The sequence below is a fragment of the Centroberyx gerrardi genome, chromosome 19 (assembly GCF_048128805.1).
Source record: "Centroberyx gerrardi isolate f3 chromosome 19, fCenGer3.hap1.cur.20231027, whole genome shotgun sequence".
Lineage (NCBI taxonomy): Eukaryota > Metazoa > Chordata > Actinopteri > Beryciformes > Berycidae > Centroberyx > Centroberyx gerrardi.
In genome coordinates, this window is record NC_136015.1 from 24,676,499 (window position 1) to 24,698,734 (window position 22,236).

Consider the following 22,236-nt stretch of genomic DNA (forward strand, 5'->3'; position numbering starts at 1 on the left):
AGGATAATAGATGTGATAATAGAGACTTTGCTGTTGTGTCACAAATCTCCCAGCAACCACATCTGGTGCCATCATGGACGAACATTAGAGAATTGGCTGTGCACAAATAAAGTCTAAATCTATAACAACCAGCTAGAAACAGAGAGCAGCTGAGTCAGCTTGTTGTGGTGTGGCTGTAGATCCATTCAGTAACGTTCTCAGTAAAAGTGAATAGTGTGATAAGGTGGATTTGGTTACTGTGACACAGTAAACTGTCTTGTCTTTAGCCCTAGTCTCTACTCCAAAACACTCTGAGTTGTAGCTTGAGAAGAGTCAGCTCAGTTAACCTGAACAAACTGTTAGCTAGCTAACTAGCCGGCAAACACACTGATGTTAATGTGAACATGCTAACGCTAGCTGCTACTAGATACGTTAGCTAGTGTGCTAATCAGATGTGTTAACAACAAGACAGTGATGGTTAGCTGACCAGATACTATGGTTAGCTAGCTAACAAGCTGACATTATCTAAACACTAAATCAATCAGATGGATCAGTGATGAAAAGATCAGTTCAGTCAGAAACAGCACAGAAAGTAATCATTCGCAGCTACTTTTGTGAAGAGCTGTTGACCTCCAATATGGCCGCCAGAGGGTGCATTACATCACCTGAAAGCCCTATAGTGATGTTATTCCTCTTCTTTCCTCTCCCTCCTCTCCTGTCTCTTCCTCAGTTGGAGGAGGCGAAGCAGCTCGTACGAGACGCCATCTCTGCGGGGATTTTCTGCGACCTGGGCTCCGGCAGCAACGTGGACCTGTGTGTCATCACCGCGGCCGGGGTGGACTACCTGCGAGGCTACGACAAGCCCACAGAGAAGGGAAAGAGGTGAGATAATCAGATTAGAATTGTGTTGAATTGATCTCTCTCCTCTTCTACGATGGATTTCTCTCCTGTATGATTGTTGAACGTCTCTTGGTGCAAAATGGCGGCTCTAGAAAGAAGCCCTCGCTCTTTGATTCTGAGGGACTGACACCAAAGCCTGACGTTTACCGCTGGTGTTTTACATCCTGAAACATTTTCTGATATCAAACTCTGTTGTAGCTGCTGGAAATATCTGGAGGTGACGTCACCTCGTCTACGATTGGCCAGTTATCCATTAAGAAGAAAAATACACCAAATCATTTTTTTTTAACAAAGTGTTTTGGGGTGGATGTTTCCTTTAAATTGTCATTCTGTGGTCACAGGAATATTGTCAAAGCACTATGGCTCTGCTTCCTTGATATTAGTTGCTTGTAATGTGTAGGAATTGAATTTTAAGAGCATAAGATAAGGATAAGAGCATCAGCTACACCTAAAATGTAAATGTAAAACACTGCTCTTGTTGTCCTTGCTCCTTTTGTGTCAGTATGTACTTTGAAAGCAAGACAAATTACATTTATTATACTTGGAGATGAATGTGATTCCAATCATCTTTGTAATCATAATGAATCTTTCTGTCCCCTTGTCTTTCTTCTCCAGAGAGGGACAGTACAGGTATAAGCCCGGCACCACGGCGGTCCTGACCAAAACCGTGACTCCTCTCACTCTGGATGTGGTCGACGAGTCAGTTCAGATCATGGACACTCAATAAAATACATTCCTCTTGTGCAAAAACACAAAACGCTTGAGATACAGTAGAGCAGTGTTTCCCTTCTGTATTGATGCAGCTGTGATGGGCCGCTACAGCAAACACAGTGTCCAACATGGTGAGAAAAAATGAGACATTTACAAAAGTAAATATCATCCATTGTTTACCACCACTGATGCAAAATACAAATCCTGTAAAACATTGTCTCAGTCAAGTCAAAAGCTGTCTTTCTCTGTAATAGGAGATAATAGTGCCTGATATCATGTTTTTATGTAATAAAAGCTTTTGTTTGTAAAATGATCTGTGTGTGCAAGTTCTTAATACTTCCATGCTTCTCTGGTAAAGCAGAAGCCGGAGTGAAATTCAATCTAGCTGGCTTTTTAAACGGATTTCCAATCAACTTCTCTAACTTCACTGTGCGCTTCAGCCTCTGACCCGGGACAGGCCTGACGGCTAGAAGAAGTGAACCGGCTCGGCTGAAATCGACGCCGAAGTCGAGACCCCGCCCAGTCAGTGAGTTGTGGTAATACGAATCCAGCGCTCCGGTAGTGTTTGTCCTGCCCACTAAGTCCAAGCTGATTGGTTCAGAGAGCAGACTGAAAAGAGGCGTCGTTTGAATTTCAGTTGGGCACTGTTGTGTTTGTTGTGAGCTGTGGTACATACACTGTGAGGCTATTTTCACTCCTAAAAAGTTAACAAATAATCGTATTTTAAAGCGCTTCTGTCGGGAATACTATTCAACCCCGCAGGTACGTTTGAATTAACGTTCTTCTGTTTGGAAAATGAAAAAATGAACGAGCAAATGTGACGAACGTTGCTAATGTAAGGCATTTAACGCTACATTGGGATCTTGCTAGCTAACCGAGCTACCATGCAGCCTTTATATTTCATAATATGTGCTTTAGCTTTAGGATATCTTTGCGTATTTCATTCTCGCTTGGAAAATATTTTAGGAAATAAGAGCCAGGCAAGCAGAAAATGGAAACACGCCATTTTCAGCTGTGGTTTGAATCCTGCCACAACCATAACACCCTGACTTAAATGTCCATGAGAGTAACGTTAGCCACATCATTCATGCCGTTTCTAAGAGTGAGTTTTAATGTTATTGATCATAACTGTATTAGTGCAGCATATTTCGTATTAATAGGTACACAGTGCTGTAATACCAAAGGAACAAAACAAGCGCACCTATAAGCTAAAAATCCACTACAGTAAATGGAAGACTTACACTAGTGATTTTTTTATGGGCAGATGGGTCCAGAAATCCGGGTTCAAGCACCCATGTTGATCCATCCACCCTGCTGAAGTGTCCTGGAGCAAGGCACTGAACCCCACCAGCTCCAAGGTCACTGTTCTGTAGCTGACCTCTTGACCTCTGACCTTCCTGAGGAGGAGAAAAGTGAAAAAGAGGAATTTCTCCATTTGGGGATCAATCAATAGTGCATGACAAATATGGGAAATGTGATTTCAATTATTGTAGTAATAGCCACAAATCACTGTAACATAAAAGGAGCTTGGCCTGTGCCAATATGAAAACTTCATAGTAGGATTATCTTGGCCAAAGTTATTTTGATTGTATACGATATTATCCCAATAATGTGTACTGAAATATGCATCAATTACTTAAAAAAAAAACGAATTTACCTACTAATTTATGTAAAATTGTATAACATATGTACAATATTTAAGTTTTTTCTACAATTTACAATTATAAAATGCTGCTTTATCTTATAGAAACTGTAAGAATAGGTTTAAACAACACATAAAAATCCAAATGACAGCATCCAAAAAAAGAAAGAGTCAAAAGAGTCTCAAAAAAGACTTGCAGCCCTGTTTTTGGTTGATAAAACACTTCTGTTGTTTCCCTTTCAGAGTCGAGCCAGGCTGCAGTGTTCCTGTCTGGTCCTGATATCGGCTGTTGGAGGCGATGCGTCGTGGCGATTCATCCGTCAGCCGGCGGAAAGGCAAAACCCCTAAACGCCGCCCTCCCCCGCCGGCCCCGGGGCCTTCGGGTGCCAAAACCCGGTCCCCGAGACGGAGCGGTGTTTCAGGTGAGGGGGTGGGGGTAAAAACAAGGGAGTCAGCAATATGAGAGAGGGGAGATTTCATTGATCCTGGATGGGACACTGTCACTGGGTCATGGCAGTAGCAAAGTAATGTCATGTAGATTGTGTGATCACAGTTATTAATCACAAGTAGGCCTATTATTAGTCTCAATGATTTGAGGAACAAAATTATTTTTGACTTTTTGCATCATATAAAGATCTTGATTATGTTCAACAACAGTTGACTTTCTAAATTAAATGAAATGTTTCAGTATTGCCAGCATGCCAATTCATATTTCATTCATTCATTTTCCATACCTGCTTATTCCTACTCAGGGTCATGGGAGGGCAGGAGCCTATCCCAGCATGCATTGGGCAGACAGGTCGCCAGTCCATCACAGCACTCAGTTAATACTTGTGCTGTACAATAATGCAGCCGTAATATAGATGGCAATAGTGACATTAAAGATGCAGCGTTGTCTTTGGGTTAATTCTGAGTTCCTAATGGCTAGAAAGAACGCGCACCATGTTGACCGTTGTCAGTTGATTTACAATTTCACAGTCCAGGTCAGGTGTGCATCTTCAGAGAAGCTACGTACTTATTGTGTGCCAGAGAAGTCGTTTCTTTTTAATCAAACTTAGCAGATCCTAAGCATTAGCTCTACTTGGATGAATCAAGGTTACAAAAGAAACCTGTTGTCTCTGTTTGTGTCTGTTCAGCAGCTCGTCCTGCTCGGTCTCCTAGGAAGAGGAGGTTTCGTCCAGGAACCAGAGCCTTGATGGAGATCCGCAAATACCAGAAGAGCCACGACCTGCTGCTCAGGAAGGCGCCCTTCTCTCGCCTGGTGAGTCAGACAGAATATCTGTGTGTCTACCGGTGTGTCTGTGGCCCCGTTCTAGGGCTGAACGATTTTGAAAAAATATCTAATTGCGATTATTTTGACTGATATTGCAATTGCGATATGATTTGCGATATTAGAGGGAATGATAATTTTTATATCATTATACTCATTTTCATTGAAAAACGTATTAAAATGATTATGGTGTGATTTTTGCGGGGATCTGTACCAAACAAAGATGTTTTCTTAAGTCTGTAGAATATGTTGTGTAGGCCAGGACATCTCTGCAGCACAACAGTATTTAATTTAAAATGGTATTTTAACACACATTTCGCCTTTAACAAATATTGCGCCTCGAAAATTGCAGTAGGCCATATTGCGATTTCGATAAAATTTCGATTAATTGTTCAGCCCTACCCCGTTCACACTTGCAGCTTCGCCCAGAAATCTTCTGGAAAACTTTCAGGTCGGGGTCGAACGGAAGCCGGAGGCGATAATTTGGAGAAGTTGATCTGGCAATTTCCCCCCTGAAGTCCAACTGAAATTCCTGTCAGATTCCCGGGTCGAGCGTGCAGAAGGTGACGACGTCTTGCGTGATACGCTTTCACGCAGAGCGAGCGAACCAATCATAAGAGACTCTGGGTGGCGTACTTCATTCTGCGTCTCGCTCACGGCACCATTTGTTTGCAGCAGAAGAGCTGAAAGTTAAAAAAAACGGCAAACTGAGCGAATTTTTCATTTCTCAAAAACGTCTGGAAATTGGATGAACTCCAAGACGAGCCTCGTCCTCATCCGCCATTTTTCTAAACCAATAACAAGTGATGTCAAAACCACATTCAAATGCATTTACCTTCACATGGGCTGTCAACATGCTCCATTGAGCATTGCATTAAAAAAAAGACATAAAGTAATTAAATCTAGTGCCTGTTGCTAATGCAACATTGTCCAGTGTATTGGCAGGCGTGCAAAAAATAGATCCGTTTCATTTTAATTTTGTTTTTCATGCTTCTCTCCTGCATACGCATGTCAAATATCCCCCAAAAACTGAAATATTTCTACATATTCTACATATCTAATGTTTCTACTACATCATTATTGTAGTTTGTGGTCACATCTTTGAGTGCAGCCTCACTTTACAGTGTTGATTAAGCTAGTGGTTCGTCTTGACTTCAGGTGCGGGAGGTGTGCCAGGGTTTCTCCAGAGAGGCTGTCCGGTGGCAGGTCTACGCTCTTCTGGCCCTGCAGGAGGTAAGGACCAGGATTAACTCTGTTCACTCAGCAGCATGGCCACCAGGCTGTGTACTGGTCTGGTCAGGTGAAGCGAGTACGCACACTAGAGAGTCAGTCAAAACACTTGGGTCAGGGTTCAGACTGTTGTTTTTACTGAAGGATAAAGTACCAGTAAGGTTTCCTGTGTTAGTGTTTGTATGGTCCGGCCTCACACAGCACACGCAGTACTTAAAAGAAATTAGGACTACCACATATTAGGAAACGGTGTCACACAAATTTTCTCAAATTTGGGTCCATCATAGGATAAAAAAAAAAACAGTTATAAAAACGCTATAAATAAAACATACCGTTTGACTTTATTCTAGATTCCTTCATACAATCGTTTTGAGGAACAAGATACAAAAACTACTTTCAGAGTATTCGGTGTAAGGATTGAATTGAATACAAATTTGCATCAAGGTTATGATTTTTTTTATTTATTTTTTTTAATCAGAAGTAGACCTATGATTCACCTTGATACAAACACTTGATACATAGTCTCCATCCTGTAACTTTATCCAAACAAAACGGAAGGGTTTCTAGAGATTTAACTCAAATAAAATGCATGCTGGGAAGTCTGCTAATAAGATAAGAGTGTTTCTTGATACATTTTAAGTCACAAACTCATGATTATATGTTCTGAAGCTGACAGCTAGCAGTTGTGCGTTGAAATTGAATAGTTTTTACAGTGTAGATGACAGAAATTAGTATTAGCTTTTGATAATATCCCAGAGAACAGAAGAAAAAAAGTGCACCAGAGGCTTTGTATACCTTAGACCCCTAGACATGTCAGTGTTTCTTTGTTCTAACTTCATCTGTGTCTGCTCTTCTTCCTCCTCCTCCTCCTCCCAGGCAGCGGAGGCGTTCCTCGTCATGTTGTTCTCCGACGCCAACCTGTGTGCCATCCACGCCAAGCGGGTCACGCTGTTCCCCCGGGACATCCAGCTGGCCCGGAGGATCAGAGGGGTGGAGCACCTGTAGAGGCCCGAGGAGGAGAGGAGCAGCGAGTATCCAGTCTGAATACTTTCCCACACATTATTCCCCCTAGTCTACCATGGGACAAAAGACTCTATACCTATCAGCATGGTTCATATCTGTAAAATGTAGAGTATTGAATATGTAAAAACAATATCATTCTGCCAAACGAGGACTTATGAATTATGTACAATTTGTACCATCATTTGTGTTACTGTTGTGCTATCGCTTGTTTTGGAAGAGTAGGTTGATTGATTGATTGATTATATAGTTTGACAGTTTCTGGCCAGTCTACCGTCCACTTCTGCAGGTAGTCATCAGTTTTATCAGCAGGTCGCGGGTTCAGATCAGCCGTGTTTTCTCTTTAAGTGTCGATCAGTCGATCAGTCATCAGTACAGAAAATTACCTCTACCAAGAAAAGGCAAAAAAACAAAAACAATATCTAACTGCTGTGGATTCTTGAACATTGTTGAAGTGTCGGCTCACTGATCTTTTATTGATATGTACAAATTGTAATTCCTTAGGTTGTTGGATTTTATGTAAGTTAATTTTTCTTAATAAACTAAGAGTTTTTTATATTTGCGAGATGTTATTTTGGACATGAGCAGAGATTTAATCTCTTTACGCCTCTTTGTATGGTGATGCTAGTCATGTTTCTCTGAACAAAGCAGGGATTTGTTTCCCCTTCAAATTTTAAAGTAGGGCTGCACAATTTTTTATTTTTTTTTGCATCTTATATCAACATCTGGACTATCGCCAAATTGCACTGTATTACAGTTAAGAAATGTTACATGGAAGATTTTAGTCCTTTCAAACCCAGCCGAGGAATCAAAGGAAATCTTGAGTCCCATCCCGTGTATTTTCGGCCTGGAGTGGCGATCCCAGATGTCCTTTTAAACACCTCTGTTTTTTAATTGGTCCCCGGGGGCCGGCCCTCAGCCCCTCCTCTCGCCGGCAGCCAATCGGATCCGCTCCTGCCCGTCCTCCGAGGCGCCCGGTGGTTCTTGTTTACAGGTGTGCCGGGAGCCGCGGCGTCACCTGGGAGTCGCTCACAGCTGCCGCTCCGTGGTCAGCTCAGCCGTTTGAGCCGCCGCGGCTGAAGACGGAGAAGCAGATCTCAGGTCGGCGCTTACAGGGGAGACCCGTCCCGGAGCCGCGGAAACACCTGAAGAAGACAAAACTGCCCAATGGGAAGGAAGAAAGAGTGTTTGGGAGAGCTACAGAGCAGAGAGAGGGTTGTTTTATCTGCAGAAGAAGAGGAACCGGGTCTGTTTTGTGAAAAGAGAGAGGAGTTGATGAACAGAGGATTCCTGCCTGGTGTGAGAAGGACAGGACTGGGATGCTGAGATCTTCTGTTTGAGGGACGCAGCGTTTTGAGGGTTCAACAGATCACGCTCGAGGGAAACCAACCAGGAGTCTCTCAACAAGCATCTCATCAGGTGTGACCCCCCCTCCACCCCCGCTCCCTGTCTCTACCTGGATTTACTCCACTGTAAATCCAGGTAGAAACATCAGGACCATTTGCTCTTTCCATGAAATAGACCGAGTCCTGGTGAAAGCTATGACTCCTTATTCTTGCAGTTATCATTGGCATAGAGGGTCATTCCTTTGCTGGATTATCTTTGATCTATTTTATGTAAAGCATTTTGAGTTGAATTCTATGTATGAATGGTGCTGTATAAATGAACTTATTATCATTATTATTAAATCCACTTCAGTCAGGTTAAGTAAGGATTTTTAAGTTTTGGGCGACAGTGGATTGATCAAAAGGGGGTGCAACTAATTAGGAGGGTGGATCGAATGTTTCATACACTCGATGTAGTCCTCTTTTTGTTTGTTTTTCCAGATTTATCAAACAACATCAGATTTTTTTTTTTTATTCACTTTGTTATATGGAGGTATATTGATTATAATCATTGCTTTCTTTCTAGCTCAGTCTAAACTCACATTTTCCCAGCTTGTCCACGGACCTCAAACGTTTCCAAGGGCCTTAAAAATCCAGTACTTTTTTAAAATTAAGATATGGCACCCAAATTTATTGATATGCCTCAGCTCTCTCTGTCCCTGGATCAACTCTTCGATGGGAGATTTGTGTGGATTACGGCTGAAGTTTTAAAATGAAGGATCTAACCGTGATTTCTTGTAAAAAAAAAATTTGTTGAGTGTGTGGGAACTCTGAAGAGGAACCTGAGGAAAACACTGATGACATTTTAGTAGTCACTGTACATCCAGCCTGTGTTTAGCCTTTGTTCCTATTTCACATCCTGTTTTATGTACATTCATTTTTACAGTTATTTTATCCATATTTTATATTTATTTATTGAGAGTAAATTGGCTTACAATGAAGGCAAGAAACGTTTAATTTTTGTTGCTATCCCTCTTCTGAGGAAGGCAGAAACGAAAGAGACACATCAGGATTTTATTAGATTTTGTGGTTATAAATATGGATGCACTGATATGGCTTTTTGAGGCCGCTATGCAATATTTTCCCACCCATATCGGCCGGTAACGATATGCATTTTTGTACAAATGCTGGTGCAGGATAAGCTTTTCAGACAGGCCTATCTTCAGATAAATAAGTAGGCTATAAACAAAAGACCATGTTCGTTTTATTCTGTTCTTAATTTGACAGTTGTATTAAGAAGAAGAAGAAGAAGAATTTTATTTATATAGCACTTTTCAAAACAAGGTTACAAAGTGCTTTACAAAACAAGATAAAAACAGCAAGAGTTCAAAAAATAAAACATCAGAATAAAAGTCAGACTAAAGGAAGTAAAATATTAAAATGAGAGAAGAAGACAGGGATAAAAGGGAAAATAAGATAATAAAAACAAGATACAAAATAGTAAAAGAGAAGGAATAAAAGCCACACTAAGAAAATGCCTTTACATGAAATTAAGTTTTAAGGAGAGACTTAAAAGATGATACTGATTTTGATTTTCACAAAAATGCCGATGCCACAATCAGCCAAATATCGGCGGTAAAAGTAATATCGGACCGATACCAATATTGCTTTTTAAAGCTGATATTGGCCTTTACCCATCCCTAGTTATAAATCCATTATTTATACATAACCAGGGATGAAGGAAATCATAATCTCCCTGTAGAAATGAATGCAGTGTGGAGAAAACTGTCCGAAAAAAGTGAAATTCTAGAGAAAAAATAGAAGTTAGGTGTCTCATCCCTGTATATAATCAGAGGTGAGCAGGTCAAAAAACATTCAGAAATTCAACACAAAGTAATTCGACACTTGAGTCGACCTGTTGATATAAATAGACAAACTCATCTGCTGTCTATTTTTACTCCTCTTATTGTCACTGTGATTATGAAGTGGACAAATAATTATCCTCCTCCTGCAGTCTTCTCAGGTTAATGATGATGTCGCCAGTGGACCAGACCCTGGAGGAGCTGCTGTACGGCGGTCACCTTGGTGACGAGGTGCAGGGGGCGGAGCTGGACGCTGGCCCGGCGGGCGAGGAGGAAAGTACCGCCGCCGCCGCACATGATGTGAGCATGTTCACAACAAGCCAGGTCAAGTTTGCCTTTGGTTAAAGGTCAAATGTGTAATATTTCTGCTTTCCTGAAGCATAATATGACTCGTAAATATCAGCAGGTTCCTGACTGATAGAGCGTGAAACAAAGTGAACAGATTTCTGCATTTAAAAACACAGGAGTGGGCCGAGGCTGAAGGCGCTCCTCCCACACCAAGGTCCATTAAAAAATCTGGCGGTTTGTTTTTGCCTTGCTTATTGGCAAAAAACACACACCGGAAAATGTAATTTGAGACTTTATTACTAAACTATAGGGTGTTCTGGTAAATTCGGCATGTATATAATCCTCCAGACAGCTCCAATTTTAACAGACAGGCCCATTTATGCGCTGGGGAAGTGGAGTTACTTAAAACACAAAATAAGACTCTTTACAGCAGAATCGTGGTGATGTCAGGATCCTGATCACAGCAAGACTCCATCGAACAAAAAACATGCGCTAACTGGGTAAAACATGACAGAAGGTTGATTGCGCCCACCATGCTGATGATGGTCTCGGGCAGAGTGTTGTTGTCATGACAACGCTGAACAATAGAAGCCAGCACTGGACCAGAAATTACACATAGACCCTTTAAAGCTGCGATATGCAACTTTTTTCCAATTTTTGCTTTTTTTCCAACTTTTTTCTTTTTTGTTTTTGTGTCTTATGGGCGGGGCCAGCGGTGACTCGGTTGTGTCTATCAAGGTGAGGCCTTTATTTTTATTTTATTACCTCTTTTCTTTTATTACTTTACTGTCCTTGACTTCCTTGGCACTGTTCTGACAGTTGCTGCTGTAGCACCTGAATTTCACCATGGGGATCAATAAAGTGCCATCTTATCTTTATCTTATCTCATCCTCTGCCTTTGCTCCAGACTCCGGCAGCTCTGTCCGCCCAGGAGCCAATGATGTGCGCCGGCTGCGGCGAGCAGGTGTGCGACCGCTTCTTCCTATTGGCCGCGGGCCGGGTGTGGCACGGCGTCTGCCTCCGCTGCAGCCAGTGCCACTGTGAGCTGCAGACGCACCCCTCCCTCTACTGGAGGGACGGGAACATCTACTGCCAGCAGGACTACTGCAGGTCAGGGAATGTTCTGATTGATCGATGGCTTCGGTCGGTCGGAGAATTGATTGGTTGATTGATTGTATTGAAGTATTTCCTTGACTGATTCTTGAAGGAGCAGAGAGAAAGGAGGAAGTGAGTTTTCTCAAAATATCGAGTTATTTATGTCATTATCTCAAGATAACAGTTTGTTTTCCCAAGATAATAAGAAAATGATCTTGAGATAATGAGATAATGTTCTGATTGGAACTAACTATCCAAATTATTATAGGAATTTCCTGATATTTGACTCCTGTGACTTCGACAGCCACATCAGTGACTGTGGCCAAACTTTACTTTTTAAGGGTTTTTTGAAGTTAAAAATGGCTAAAAGGTTTCTACTCAGGTTTGATTCCAATTTGGACACAAGTTTTTGAGTTCTGGGTTGGACTGGGATCAAATTTTCGAGCCTGAGTAGAGTTCAGCCCTATAGAGCAGCGGTTAGTTCCTCCTGTCTGAAGGTGTGAAATGAGCTGAAAACCTCGGTGGCTCCTGGTTTGAAACCCGCTGCTGTAGAAGAAACCAAACCAGTGTTCCCAGTCCTGAGCATCGTCCTGTCCCTCTCTGCCTGTCAGGATGTTCGGAGTCGGTCAGTGCGCACGCTGCTCCCAGCCAATCCCGTCCTCCGCTATGGTCATGAGGTCCGGTGAGCTGACCTTTCACCCCCACTGCTTCTCCTGCCAGGTCAGACATTTTTATTTTTTAAGCTCAAAAGTTTACGTTCAAAGTTAACTTTCATTTCAATTCACAGTTTCACAGCTGTAACACCAGCCCTCTTCCCCTCTTCCTCTCTTTCTCTCTTAGAACATGCACACTTGCGCGCACACACACACACACACACACACGTGCCAATCTCATCAAGGTTTCTGATGTGATATATTTTTTTTATCACCTTTTATTAAATTTCACTTCTATGTTTTATCACTGTGCAAATAAAATAAACTCAAAAAACATCAAAACAAAATTTGAGACTTTTTTTTATTATTTATGTAATTATTAAATAATTATATGTGTTTATTTGTTTATTCATTCATTTGTTCATTCGTTCTAATTCCCTGGTAACTTTGTGGACAAAAGAGCCACATAAATGCAGCCATTATTATTATAACAACCGTATTTTTTTCTGTTTGTAATGTGTTTGTTTGCAGGAGTGTGACATCAAGTTGATGCCTGGGAACCTGTACTGCATGCAGGGCCCGAACCTCTACTGTCAGTCACATTACCATGACAACGGCAGTGTCCCGCCATCCCATGATCCCCACCCCAAACCTGATCTGAAAGACGGTGTGTGTCTTATTTATATATCTATGGGAAAATACACCTGTCTTCTCTATTGTCTTTCCCCATCCTCAGTAACTGAGATGCTGTAGACAATGAAATTCTGCTGTGGGTGGGAAATCAAAAGAGTGAAGTCCAAACTGTCAGTAAATCAGTGAAGAAGTTGCATTTTTAACGCGTCAGCTTCATCCCGTCGCCTCGGTACTTTCCACCAATACAGGAGAAGGGGAGGAGTCCGTCAGCAGCCCGGAGCCGCGGTCGGACGACAGGGCGGCGGGCGGGCGGGCCCGCAGGCGGACCAAGCGAATCCGGACGTGTTTCCGCAGCGAGCAGCTCAGAGCGCTGGAGTCGTATTTCGCCCAGAAGCACAACCCCGACGGTAAAGACTGGACCTGCCTCGCCCACAAGACCGGCCTGCCCAAGAGGGTGCTGCAGGTGAGCCGCTGCCTCCGCTCTTTATTTAAAGGATAAGTCTGGTGTTTTTTAATGCATTTCTTACCGTCAACAAATCCTATGAAAATAACAAAATCAACAACGAATTTGTTTTGCTAACAAGTCTCGTCCATGTAGCCGGTGCCCAGTGCAGCCTCATGTCCCAGCAGCCATAGAACTCCATTGTATTAAAAAAACTATTAAAAACCCGTCACAGAGCCATGCTGCTGCTCTGCAGCATATTTCATCATCACAATGCACCGGGCCGGACGACTTTTTCCTCAAACAACTTAATAAGCCGACCGTAAACACGTTTTCCATCTCAGGAAAGTTGTTCTGTAGCACAGAAAATAGTCCCCGGCGTAATGAAGAATTTGTTCCCATTTGAATTTGATTTGGTAATAACTACAACAGCCTGACTTTTCATGGTAACAGTTAGCGATTTTTAAAATTGGAACTGCGTCTTTGTGAGCTGTATTTCAAGGTTTTTAGCTTACAATTGGGGCCAATGACTTCCGGGTTGAAGGCTAAAAAGGGAACTTGGGAAGTCAGAAAGTAACGGGAGTAGAGCAAACACATTGTTGATTTTGTTATTTTCATAGGATCTGTTGACGATAAGAAATGCATTAAAAACACCAGTGTTATCCTTTAAAGCTGCAATAAGCGTTTTTTTCTGACCACTAGAGGGCGACAGAAACCAGAGAGAGAGCCGGAGAGAAAAAGTATCGTAAACTGGTGTCTGAATTGAAAAACTGACCATGTAATAAATACTCAAAGCATTTACAAAGATGTTTTCTGTCCCACCTTGGTTGACAAACTGTCTTTGTGTTCCTCTTTCTCTCTAATATTTTCTCATCTGTGATGCACTCACTCGCTCAACACACACGTATACACACACACTCATGCACAAACACACTTCATCACCCATGATGCATTTGCTCACTCTCAACACACACACACAAACACATGTGCATACTCCTACGACGACACACACACTAACACATGTAAACACACGCACATTTAAATACACACTCACATTAACACAAACATACACATGTAAACACACGAACCAAACACACACACATTATCACCCATGATGCACTTGCTTGCTCTCAACACACATATATACCCGTACTCATATGACCACACACATACACACACACTCACACACACACACACACACACACACACTCTCTCCTAGGTGTGGTTCCAGAACGCGCGGGCCAAGCTGAGGCGTTCCCTCTCTACCGACGACTCTCAGATCAACTCGCCCTCCGCTCCCTCGAGAGGCGAAACCATGGCGACCAGCTCCCCGCCCCCCACCTGCTCCCCCGGCCAATCGCAGCCCTTCCACGCCAGCACCATCGACCAGCTGCAGCTCTCCCTGCTCACCGCCCCGCTCGGCGACCCGCCCCGCAGCCCGGCCTCCGACCAATCGCAGGGGCCGAGAAACTACTCCTTCTTCCTGGACTACGACTCCCAGGCTGCACCTGGCTGCGTCTCTCCTCTGGAGGCCTACGGGGACTTTGGGGAGGCAGGAGAGGGAGCGGAGAGAGATGATGATTCTGACGTTGCTTTTAGACCGTATTACTGTTAGGCCGGGCGTCTCACTGTGTGTTCACACTGTGAGCAGCACAGTCAACAAGTTCAACACCGGTCAGTTCGTCTCCTGCAGAGCTGAGCGACCAGGGAACTGATGTGCGGACGCTCAACAAGCTTGTTGGCTGAGAAGTCGGCCACATGGTCAACATCCGTCAACAGCCAGATTTCTGCACTTCCTTGTTTCCCTACTGATGTGATTTTGTTTCATGTACAATAGTTCTGCCTGGCAAGTGCAAAATGGAGAAGTTGATTCCAGTTGATTCAAAGCTTCCCAGTTCTCTACAACTTTGAATAAGTCACAAACGTCTCAAACACGATGCTTGGAGAATGCTTGCATCCATCGTTGGGGTTGATTGTAAGCTCTGATGTGAGTTTTTCTGTTTGTTTTGATTAATGCTACCTAATTAGCACTTGCTAGCTTAACTCATCGAAACAATATCATGTTATGAAAGTCGATACCAGCGCAGCAAAAATACACGTTTTGCTTGTTCGTCAGTAAGTCTTTACGTGGCTGTAAAAACTGTTCAGCTGCAGACCGCTACATAGGGAGCTGTTGGCCCCGCCCACAATCTGTCAGAATAGAGCGACACATCAGTTGCTTGCAGTGTGAACAAGCAGTTAAAGCTGCTACATGTAGCATTCAGAGTTTCTCAAAATTAAGACCACATTACCCATAAATCCTGTTGTTTCTTGTCGGAAAGAGGATGTTGCTCCTGTTTTGTGCCGTAAAGCAATCCAGCAGATTTCCTGTCAAATCCGACTCGACACTTCTTGGTCATGTTTTGTTTGTTTATAGTACTTATACTAATATCTCAAAATGAACATGGTAATGATTTATTGATGTTAAAATGCTACATGTAGCACCTTTAAAGCTCTTTTAGTCAGAGCGTCAGAATAGCTAATTGAAGTCGAAGTTAAATCTGGAATAATTCTCATAGACTTCCATTCATTCCAATTCACTCCAACAAACTAATTTATGATACATTCTTGAAAACAACCAACATGGTTTGACTGTAAACTAACTAGGGACTTGTGTTTTTGACTAAGGACTTGACAAAAAATTTTGTGAGCTACACTTTGACTGTTACATGAGTTATTCTCTAGACAGATAAGGGTTTACTGTACATTGTGTGAGTAGAGTACTGTCTTTCAATCACTGGGCTGGGGCCCACATTTTGGTCGTGGAAAGACTGAAATGGGACGCCAAGTCATTCTGTACAGAGAGAGATCCAAATCTTTTTAATGTCAGATATTTCCAGGATCTCTGAATGAAACACTGTGGGTGAGAGTTTAGAGGCTCAAACCCAGAAACCAGCCTCATTTTGTGAGATTAGTTTACAGAAAATCAGCGTTGTGTCACAAGAAAAAACCTTTTTGAAATGTCGAGAATAGATTTGAAAGCCGCCCCAGGACAAAAGGTTGTAACTGGCTGGTGTGGGCTGTATCCAAATGTTGTTGTTTATCCTTAGAGAGACTCTGCATCACTGCTGTGTGTGTGTGTGTTGAATGAGTTTCATGACCTTTGGGCCCATTAAACCTGTTAACATTCCACTGTGTATTTCAAAAACACATGGGTGTCAATGGGAAAATAAACATTACTTTCTTAATTCCTTAAAAACCTACAACTTACCAACTTTTTTGTAGGTAAATGTTTTTGTCAAAGTGCTTTGTTCATTCAGCATGTTGAAACAGTCTTACATGTACACTTAGCTGTTTGTCTCATGCTTGAATGGTGAATAAATCAACAGCTGTGATTTATCTCTGTATCTCTGTTTTTCTCAAACAACATGACTGTCAGAACGGGACTTTGAAATTATTGTTGATTACCTCTGAAAGTCACTAATATTGTGACAAACCCAAGTCCCATTCAGAGTGCTCTACACTTGAATAAAGATAAATATCAATGAGTGTGTTTACATGCACATTAATTAAAGGATAAGTTTAGGATAAGGTGATTTTGTTCCTATATATAATGAGTCTCTTCATCCCTGTAGTTCTTGGACCCACAGACATGGTCTCCAGAGTTGGCTGTCAGTTGCTGCTTGAGTCCAAACTGATTTTGATTTACCGTTGGGGCTTATTTTGAAATAATAACTGTGCATTGTTATGACTTGCTGTACATGATTCATTATCATTACCTGAAGTCTAGAAACCATTTGACCGCAAACCGTCTTCAAATCTGTGTAGATGATCTGAATGAAAAATTGCTAATAATAAAACTTTACTTGTATAGAGCTTTTCCAAACAAAGGTGCACAGTTGCTTTGCAGACAATAAAGCAATAATAAATAAAAGGTAATAAGACCAACAAACCCCATCAGAGATTCATTAAAAACAGCATTACAAAGGAATAAAACAGACAATAAAAAAGTATTAAAATAAAATTTCAAGAAGAGGGTGTAAAAGAGATTAAATTGAATATCATGAGCCAGCGATTACTATGAAAATGAGTTTTTGGCTAACTGGCACATTTACATTCTGAGTAATGTTTATTAATGTGTACTGTCTCTTAAAATAAACCAAATTACTAGTGAATCTCTTTCTTTATGTTTATTAAACCTTTCAGTTTGAACAAGTGGAACACTGAAATCAGCACACGTTCAAACTGAAAGGCTAGAAGTGATTTTCAGACTGTTCCTCCATATAATGTCAGTGAATGGAGAGAGAAAAAATACACAATTCTCCAGTCTGCTCTACCGGAGCAACAGATCACAGAATCACTGATTTTGGGGGTTTTATCATGGAGGAAGAGACACAACACAAGACTCTACCAGAGCTACACAGAGCTTTAAAACAGATTTTCAAGTACAAACTGCTCCACAAACAAAGCCCGTTCTCCTGGACGACCCCGCCCTAACAGCCAAAAAACAACAAAAAACGAAGACGAGGCATGTTGCGCGGCGCGTGGCGAGGTTTAGGCAAATGTTTTGTGGCATTATTGCATTGTAAGTCAGAGAGAAAAGCGTCCTTAAGAGCGACCGACCGTTTGTCAGCTGATAAAATCCCATGAGCCCAGACCCTCAGTCACATTCTTTCAGGTGTGTCTGCGTTTTCCCGGTGAGATGACCTTCATAATGAGGACAAGACAAAACAAAACACAACCATCCCCTCCCTCCCTCCCTCTCTCTCTCTCTCTCTCTCTCTCTCTCTTTTCAAAAATCCTAATGAATTGGCTGCTTCCTCTGGTGAATTGCCTCCCCAATCAAGCGGCGGATAATTACGGCGCTCGGTCTCTCAGCTGCAAGAATGCAGGAGAGGAGCGGTTCATAACCGGCCGTGCGTCACGAGGGTGAGGAGCCAATGGGGTGAGAGCAGAGGAGAGGGTGACTGTGTGACCCAGGGGCGAGGGGGGGGGCGAGGGGGTGAGGTTAGGGGGCGGGGGGGGGGGGATTTAAAAAGTCAGAGGCGAGGGACACTAAAGGAGACAAGGCAAGTTACCCAACAGCGCAAAGGTAAGCGATGGGAAGTGACTGAATTGTTTTCTTGTTTTTCTTTTTTAGTGATTTTTCCTGCTTTATTTTTTCATTTTTTTGTTGTTGTTGTTCTTATACACTACCAGTTAAAAGTTTGAACACACCACATTTTTCTTCATTTTTACTATTTTTCGCATTTTAGAATAACAGTAAAGACATCAAAACTATGAAATAACACAAATGGAATTATGCAGCGACCAAAAAAGTGTTAAACAAATCAAAACTATCTTATATTTTAGATTTTTTACAGTAGGCGCCCTTTGCCTTGATGGAAAGGCAAAGGCTTTGGAAAGAAATTCAGACATAGGATCAACTTCACTATTTATATTTGACTAAGAAACTCATTTCAAGCATTTAAGCAGAAGCCTTTAGATCAAAATGGCTTTAAGAGAATGAAACACACAACATTCAGTCAGGTGGGTGCAGACTGGTGACCGGCAGTGTGTGTGGACTTTGGAGAAAACTTTTCCTACAGCTCACGTTTGTTGTCCAACTTCATTTCTGAGCAGCCAAAGTAGTTTTTAGAAGTAGGAATGAGGGGAACACGAGGATATTTCTCTGTTTTTTTTCTGCTGTGAAAAATGTAAATTGTTGTGAAAATTGTAAAGAAAAGTCTTGGATACCTTTTTTTTTTTTTTACTCTATATTCCTCAATGAAACTTTACACACAAAACAAGGAAAGCCTGATTGAACACAAACTGGTCATTTGCCACAGTGGCTGGTAAAACTGACAGATGTTAATGGATTCAGTTTAAGTGAAAATGATTTGAGGATTGTGTCTTTTCTTGTGAAAGGGGTACAGAAGAACAAAAGTGTTTAAAATATTGTAAATGTAAATGCATGCAAAATATATTCTTTTTTTTCTGTTTTTGGGAAAGCGGTGTTTGTCAAAAAGTCTCAATAACATGAAGAAGATTCTCAGCAACTCCCAAAAACAGACTGCAACATTATTTCTCTTTATTTCTTCCTCATTATTTCTCTTTATTGTTAAAAACTGGCATGTTTCGACACTGAAACATGTCAGTTTTGAACAATATTTTAAGAGAAATAATGTTGCAGTCTGTCTTTGGGAGTTGCTATATTAATTTTTGATTGGAGTGAATTCCTCTTGCCTATTATCAGGTGATGTGTCTGAATATTGTTAATTAGAAGATCCTGGAGTGCTTTGATTTGCATATCTTTTTGCATTTTTTCTTTAAATTAGTCAGCATGTTTGCCTTACTGTTATATTGTTTGTCATCATGCTTTTCTTACAATGTCTCAGCCTACTTTATTTAAAGCAATATTCCACTTAGTTTTAACATGAAGGTTTTTCGGCTCTTGACCGCCATGAAAACCAGAATATAATCTCCTCAGTAAGATCAGATGCAGCTGGACGAGTTTGTAGCGTTCAGATTTTTTCTTCCCATTCATTTGAATGGAAACTGACATTGAACACGTTGGTGAACAGATTCAGCATCAGATCTGCTGCTGTGATTTCCAGCTGACTGTTGGTCCGACGCTTCAAAACAGAATCTCACCAAACAGCTTTTTTATTGATAGAAGAGAACACAGCGGAGGGATACCATTTAGGAGAGATAGTTCCTGTTTGGGAGACCGGATCTACTTTTATTTTTAAATAATAATTTTAGTGTAAACCAAGAATAGAAATGCAAAATGAGGATGGACCCAGGGTGCTTTGTTGTCTTAAAGCAGGATCTGTTGTTTGATCTTGGTGATTAGTTTATATTCTGGTGTTCATGGCGGTGAAGAGGCGAATAACCTCCATGTTAAAACTAAGTGGAATATTGCTTTAATTTGCATAGTGATAAAACACTGAAGTGACACGATAAAAAACACAAAATGGCCTCTATAGTCATTTACTTGGTCTGTTTCTCTCTCCAGATGAGACTGTGTTTCCTCCCCTGCGCCTCACTGCCCCGGCTCGCCCTCCTCTCCCTCGCCCTCCTCACCCCCATCCCCTGGACCGTCACTTCGTACCCCCACTTCCCCGCCGCCGCCCCCGAGTGGGAGGCGGGTCTGCTGCGGCTCCGGGCCGCTCTGGGGCCCCGGGACCCCCGGCCGGAGGAGGGGGGCTGGGGCCGGGAGGCGCTGCTGAGGGCCCAGAGGGGCGAGCTGACGGTCCGGCCGCTGTCGCCTTTCCCCGGGGGTCAGAGTCTGGACGGCCTGACCTATCAGGACGCAGGAGAGGAGGGGGAGGGAGGGAAGAGGAACGAAGCCCTCACCTCCATCGCCGGAGGGCTGCAGGCCTTCAGCCGGGAGAAAGGAGGGTTCGGCTTCCGCTTCGGCAAGAGACGGACCGAGGGGGGGTGGAGGGAAGGAGGGAGGGAGGGGGCGGAGGAGGAGGGGTGGAACTGACGGGAGGGGGGGGGGGTTCACAGAGGAAAAGGGGAATTTGACGGGAGCAGGAAAGAGAGCGAAATCATGAGGAGGTGATTCATTATGAGGGGGGGTGATTCACTCGGCAATATTTTAGGCAACGTAGATGGGCAACGGTCCCAGCAACAGGCAACACACTCAGATACAGGGTCAAAATCCACTCTTAAGATCCCCGGCAACAAGATGTTGCCATGGGATTGAATCAGCAAAACCGAGGCAACTCCTTGGGGATCGTTGCCGAAAAAGTTGCCCTGTGGATCACTGCCTTAAAAGTAGAGAAGCACTACAAGATTTTCTGCAGATTGCACAGAAGTTCACATAGTATACAAATATTTGATATATCAGAAAGAAGAAAAAAAGATGCAGCTATATAAATCCTTGACCCCCTATCGAGATGACAAACAACAAAACTCAACGAGAGGGGAGATGAAATAACAGAAATAAAATGCATAGATAAATAGATACATAGAAAAACAAAGTAGAATTTTGTCCCAATCTTTTCAGTTTCTGTGCGACAAATGTTAAAGTCCTGCAGTGTTTCTCCTCCTGAGGCGACACCAGACAGAAGAACAGAGTCCAGAGGAACCAGTGAGAGACTTTGTTGTTGTTGGACGGACAGACGGACGGACGGACAGGAAGACCAAGTCCACACAGCGGTCAGAGCATGTTCACTCATCGTCAGCGTGTCAAATGTGAAAGCTTCTCTGCAAATGTGGATAATAAATATTAAAGCATCTATGTTGAATCCAAAGTCTACCAACACGTAATAAAATATAGTATATTAGAAGGAGGGCCTTGTGTGGTTATTTGTGGTTGTGATTGTTACTAATGATGAACAATGAAAAAAAAAAAGTTGGGAGATGTAGACCAGCGGTTCTCAACGTGGGGTCCGGGGACCACAAAGGGGCCTTGAGGGGGTTCCAGGGGGTCCGCAGAAAATTGATGAATTGTTAAGTATCACCATTATTTAATTTACAATAAGTTAACACAATTAGAGAATGTAGAATAATGCCTGTTCTGATCATAGTTTCTCTGTTTTCTCTCTACCTACAATACAGACAGTCATGGGATTCTGGACAAAATCATATCTGATAATAAAAATATTCTCAGATTTGGGTCCGAGAGACAAAATCTCATCAAATGGGGGTCTGTGGCTCTAATGTGGACTAAATTAGGGGTCCATGATATGAAAAAAGTGGAGACTCACTGGTGTAGACTGTATTTTTTTTTCATCAGTGTCTATGTTAAAGCAGATTTGGAAGTTGATTTGAACTGAGATCAGGAAGATATTTAGGTCCTGAATTCAGTGGCGTGTCCAGGCCACTGGGGGGGCCAAGGTGGGGCACAGACTCAAGCAAGGGTGGCACTGTATGCATATAAAAAAATTTAGGCTACTAACATTAGCTCTTGGTTTTTATCCTTAGGTGCGTGCTTTATCTTTCCCATTCAGTTTAGTCTGACATCCTTTTTTTGTCACATTAAAAGATCCCTGGTTTGGTCTCCTCTTTGCTCCCCATGGCTGGAAGGAAGGTTTCTTGGAACACAGGAGCATGGTTTTGAAAAAAAAATTAAAAAAATATGCTGGCTTGATGGTCCTGCCTCAGACATGACCATTAGCCAATCATAACTCAGGATTTTGGGGTGGTCAAACAGATTTCATGCAGGCAGCAGCTACAGATGTCGTCTCCGCTTTCATTTTGCCGATATATTTACAC

General features: G+C 42.3%; 4 protein-coding genes across 6 annotated transcripts in view; all 4 read left to right on the forward strand.

The window, feature by feature from the left end:
- Positions 1-1,786, forward strand: part of psmb10 (proteasome 20S subunit beta 10) — a 6,215-nt gene extending 4,429 nt beyond the window's left edge. The window contains exons 7-8 of the mRNA XM_071900851.2: positions 710-861; positions 1,495-1,786. Of these exons, the coding sequence (XP_071756952.1) occupies positions 710-861; positions 1,495-1,606 (264 nt within the window). The 3' untranslated portion in view covers positions 1,607-1,786. The remainder of the gene's footprint in view (positions 1-709; positions 862-1,494) is intronic.
- A 509-nt stretch (positions 1,787-2,295) lies between these two features.
- Positions 2,296-7,207, forward strand: cenpa (histone H3-like centromeric protein A). 3 transcript variants are annotated; one of them, XM_071900859.2, is made up of 5 exons: positions 2,296-2,352; positions 3,476-3,654; positions 4,369-4,493; positions 5,661-5,735; positions 6,609-7,207. In XM_071900859.2, the coding sequence occupies exons 2-5, from the start codon at positions 3,531-3,533 to the stop codon at positions 6,735-6,737; spliced, it is 453 nt and encodes a 150-aa protein (XP_071756960.2). In that variant the 5' UTR covers positions 2,296-2,352; positions 3,476-3,530; the 3' UTR covers positions 6,738-7,207. The 3 variants fall into 3 exon arrangements, with proteins under 3 accessions (XP_071756960.2, XP_071756961.2, XP_078146645.1); XM_071900860.2 differs by having other exon boundaries at positions 4,372-4,493; XM_078290519.1 differs by lacking the exon at positions 2,296-2,352 and adding an exon at positions 2,918-2,948.
- A 2,900-nt stretch (positions 7,208-10,107) lies between these two features.
- LOC139912926 (LIM/homeobox protein Awh-like) lies at positions 10,108-14,665 on the forward strand. The gene is made up of 6 exons (XM_071900854.2): positions 10,108-10,239; positions 11,135-11,337; positions 11,934-12,042; positions 12,507-12,642; positions 12,857-13,071; positions 14,270-14,665. The coding sequence occupies exons 1-6, from the start codon at positions 10,108-10,110 to the stop codon at positions 14,663-14,665; spliced, it is 1,191 nt and encodes a 396-aa protein (XP_071756955.2).
- A 3,216-nt stretch (positions 14,666-17,881) lies between these two features.
- On the forward strand, positions 17,882-20,500 carry qrfp (pyroglutamylated RFamide peptide). Its single transcript, XM_071900855.2, has 2 exons — positions 17,882-17,974; positions 20,027-20,500. Exon 2 carries the CDS (start codon positions 20,027-20,029, stop codon positions 20,498-20,500), a length of 474 nt encoding a protein of 157 aa, XP_071756956.1. The 5' UTR covers positions 17,882-17,974.
- Positions 20,501-22,236: the final 1,736 nt, after the last annotated feature.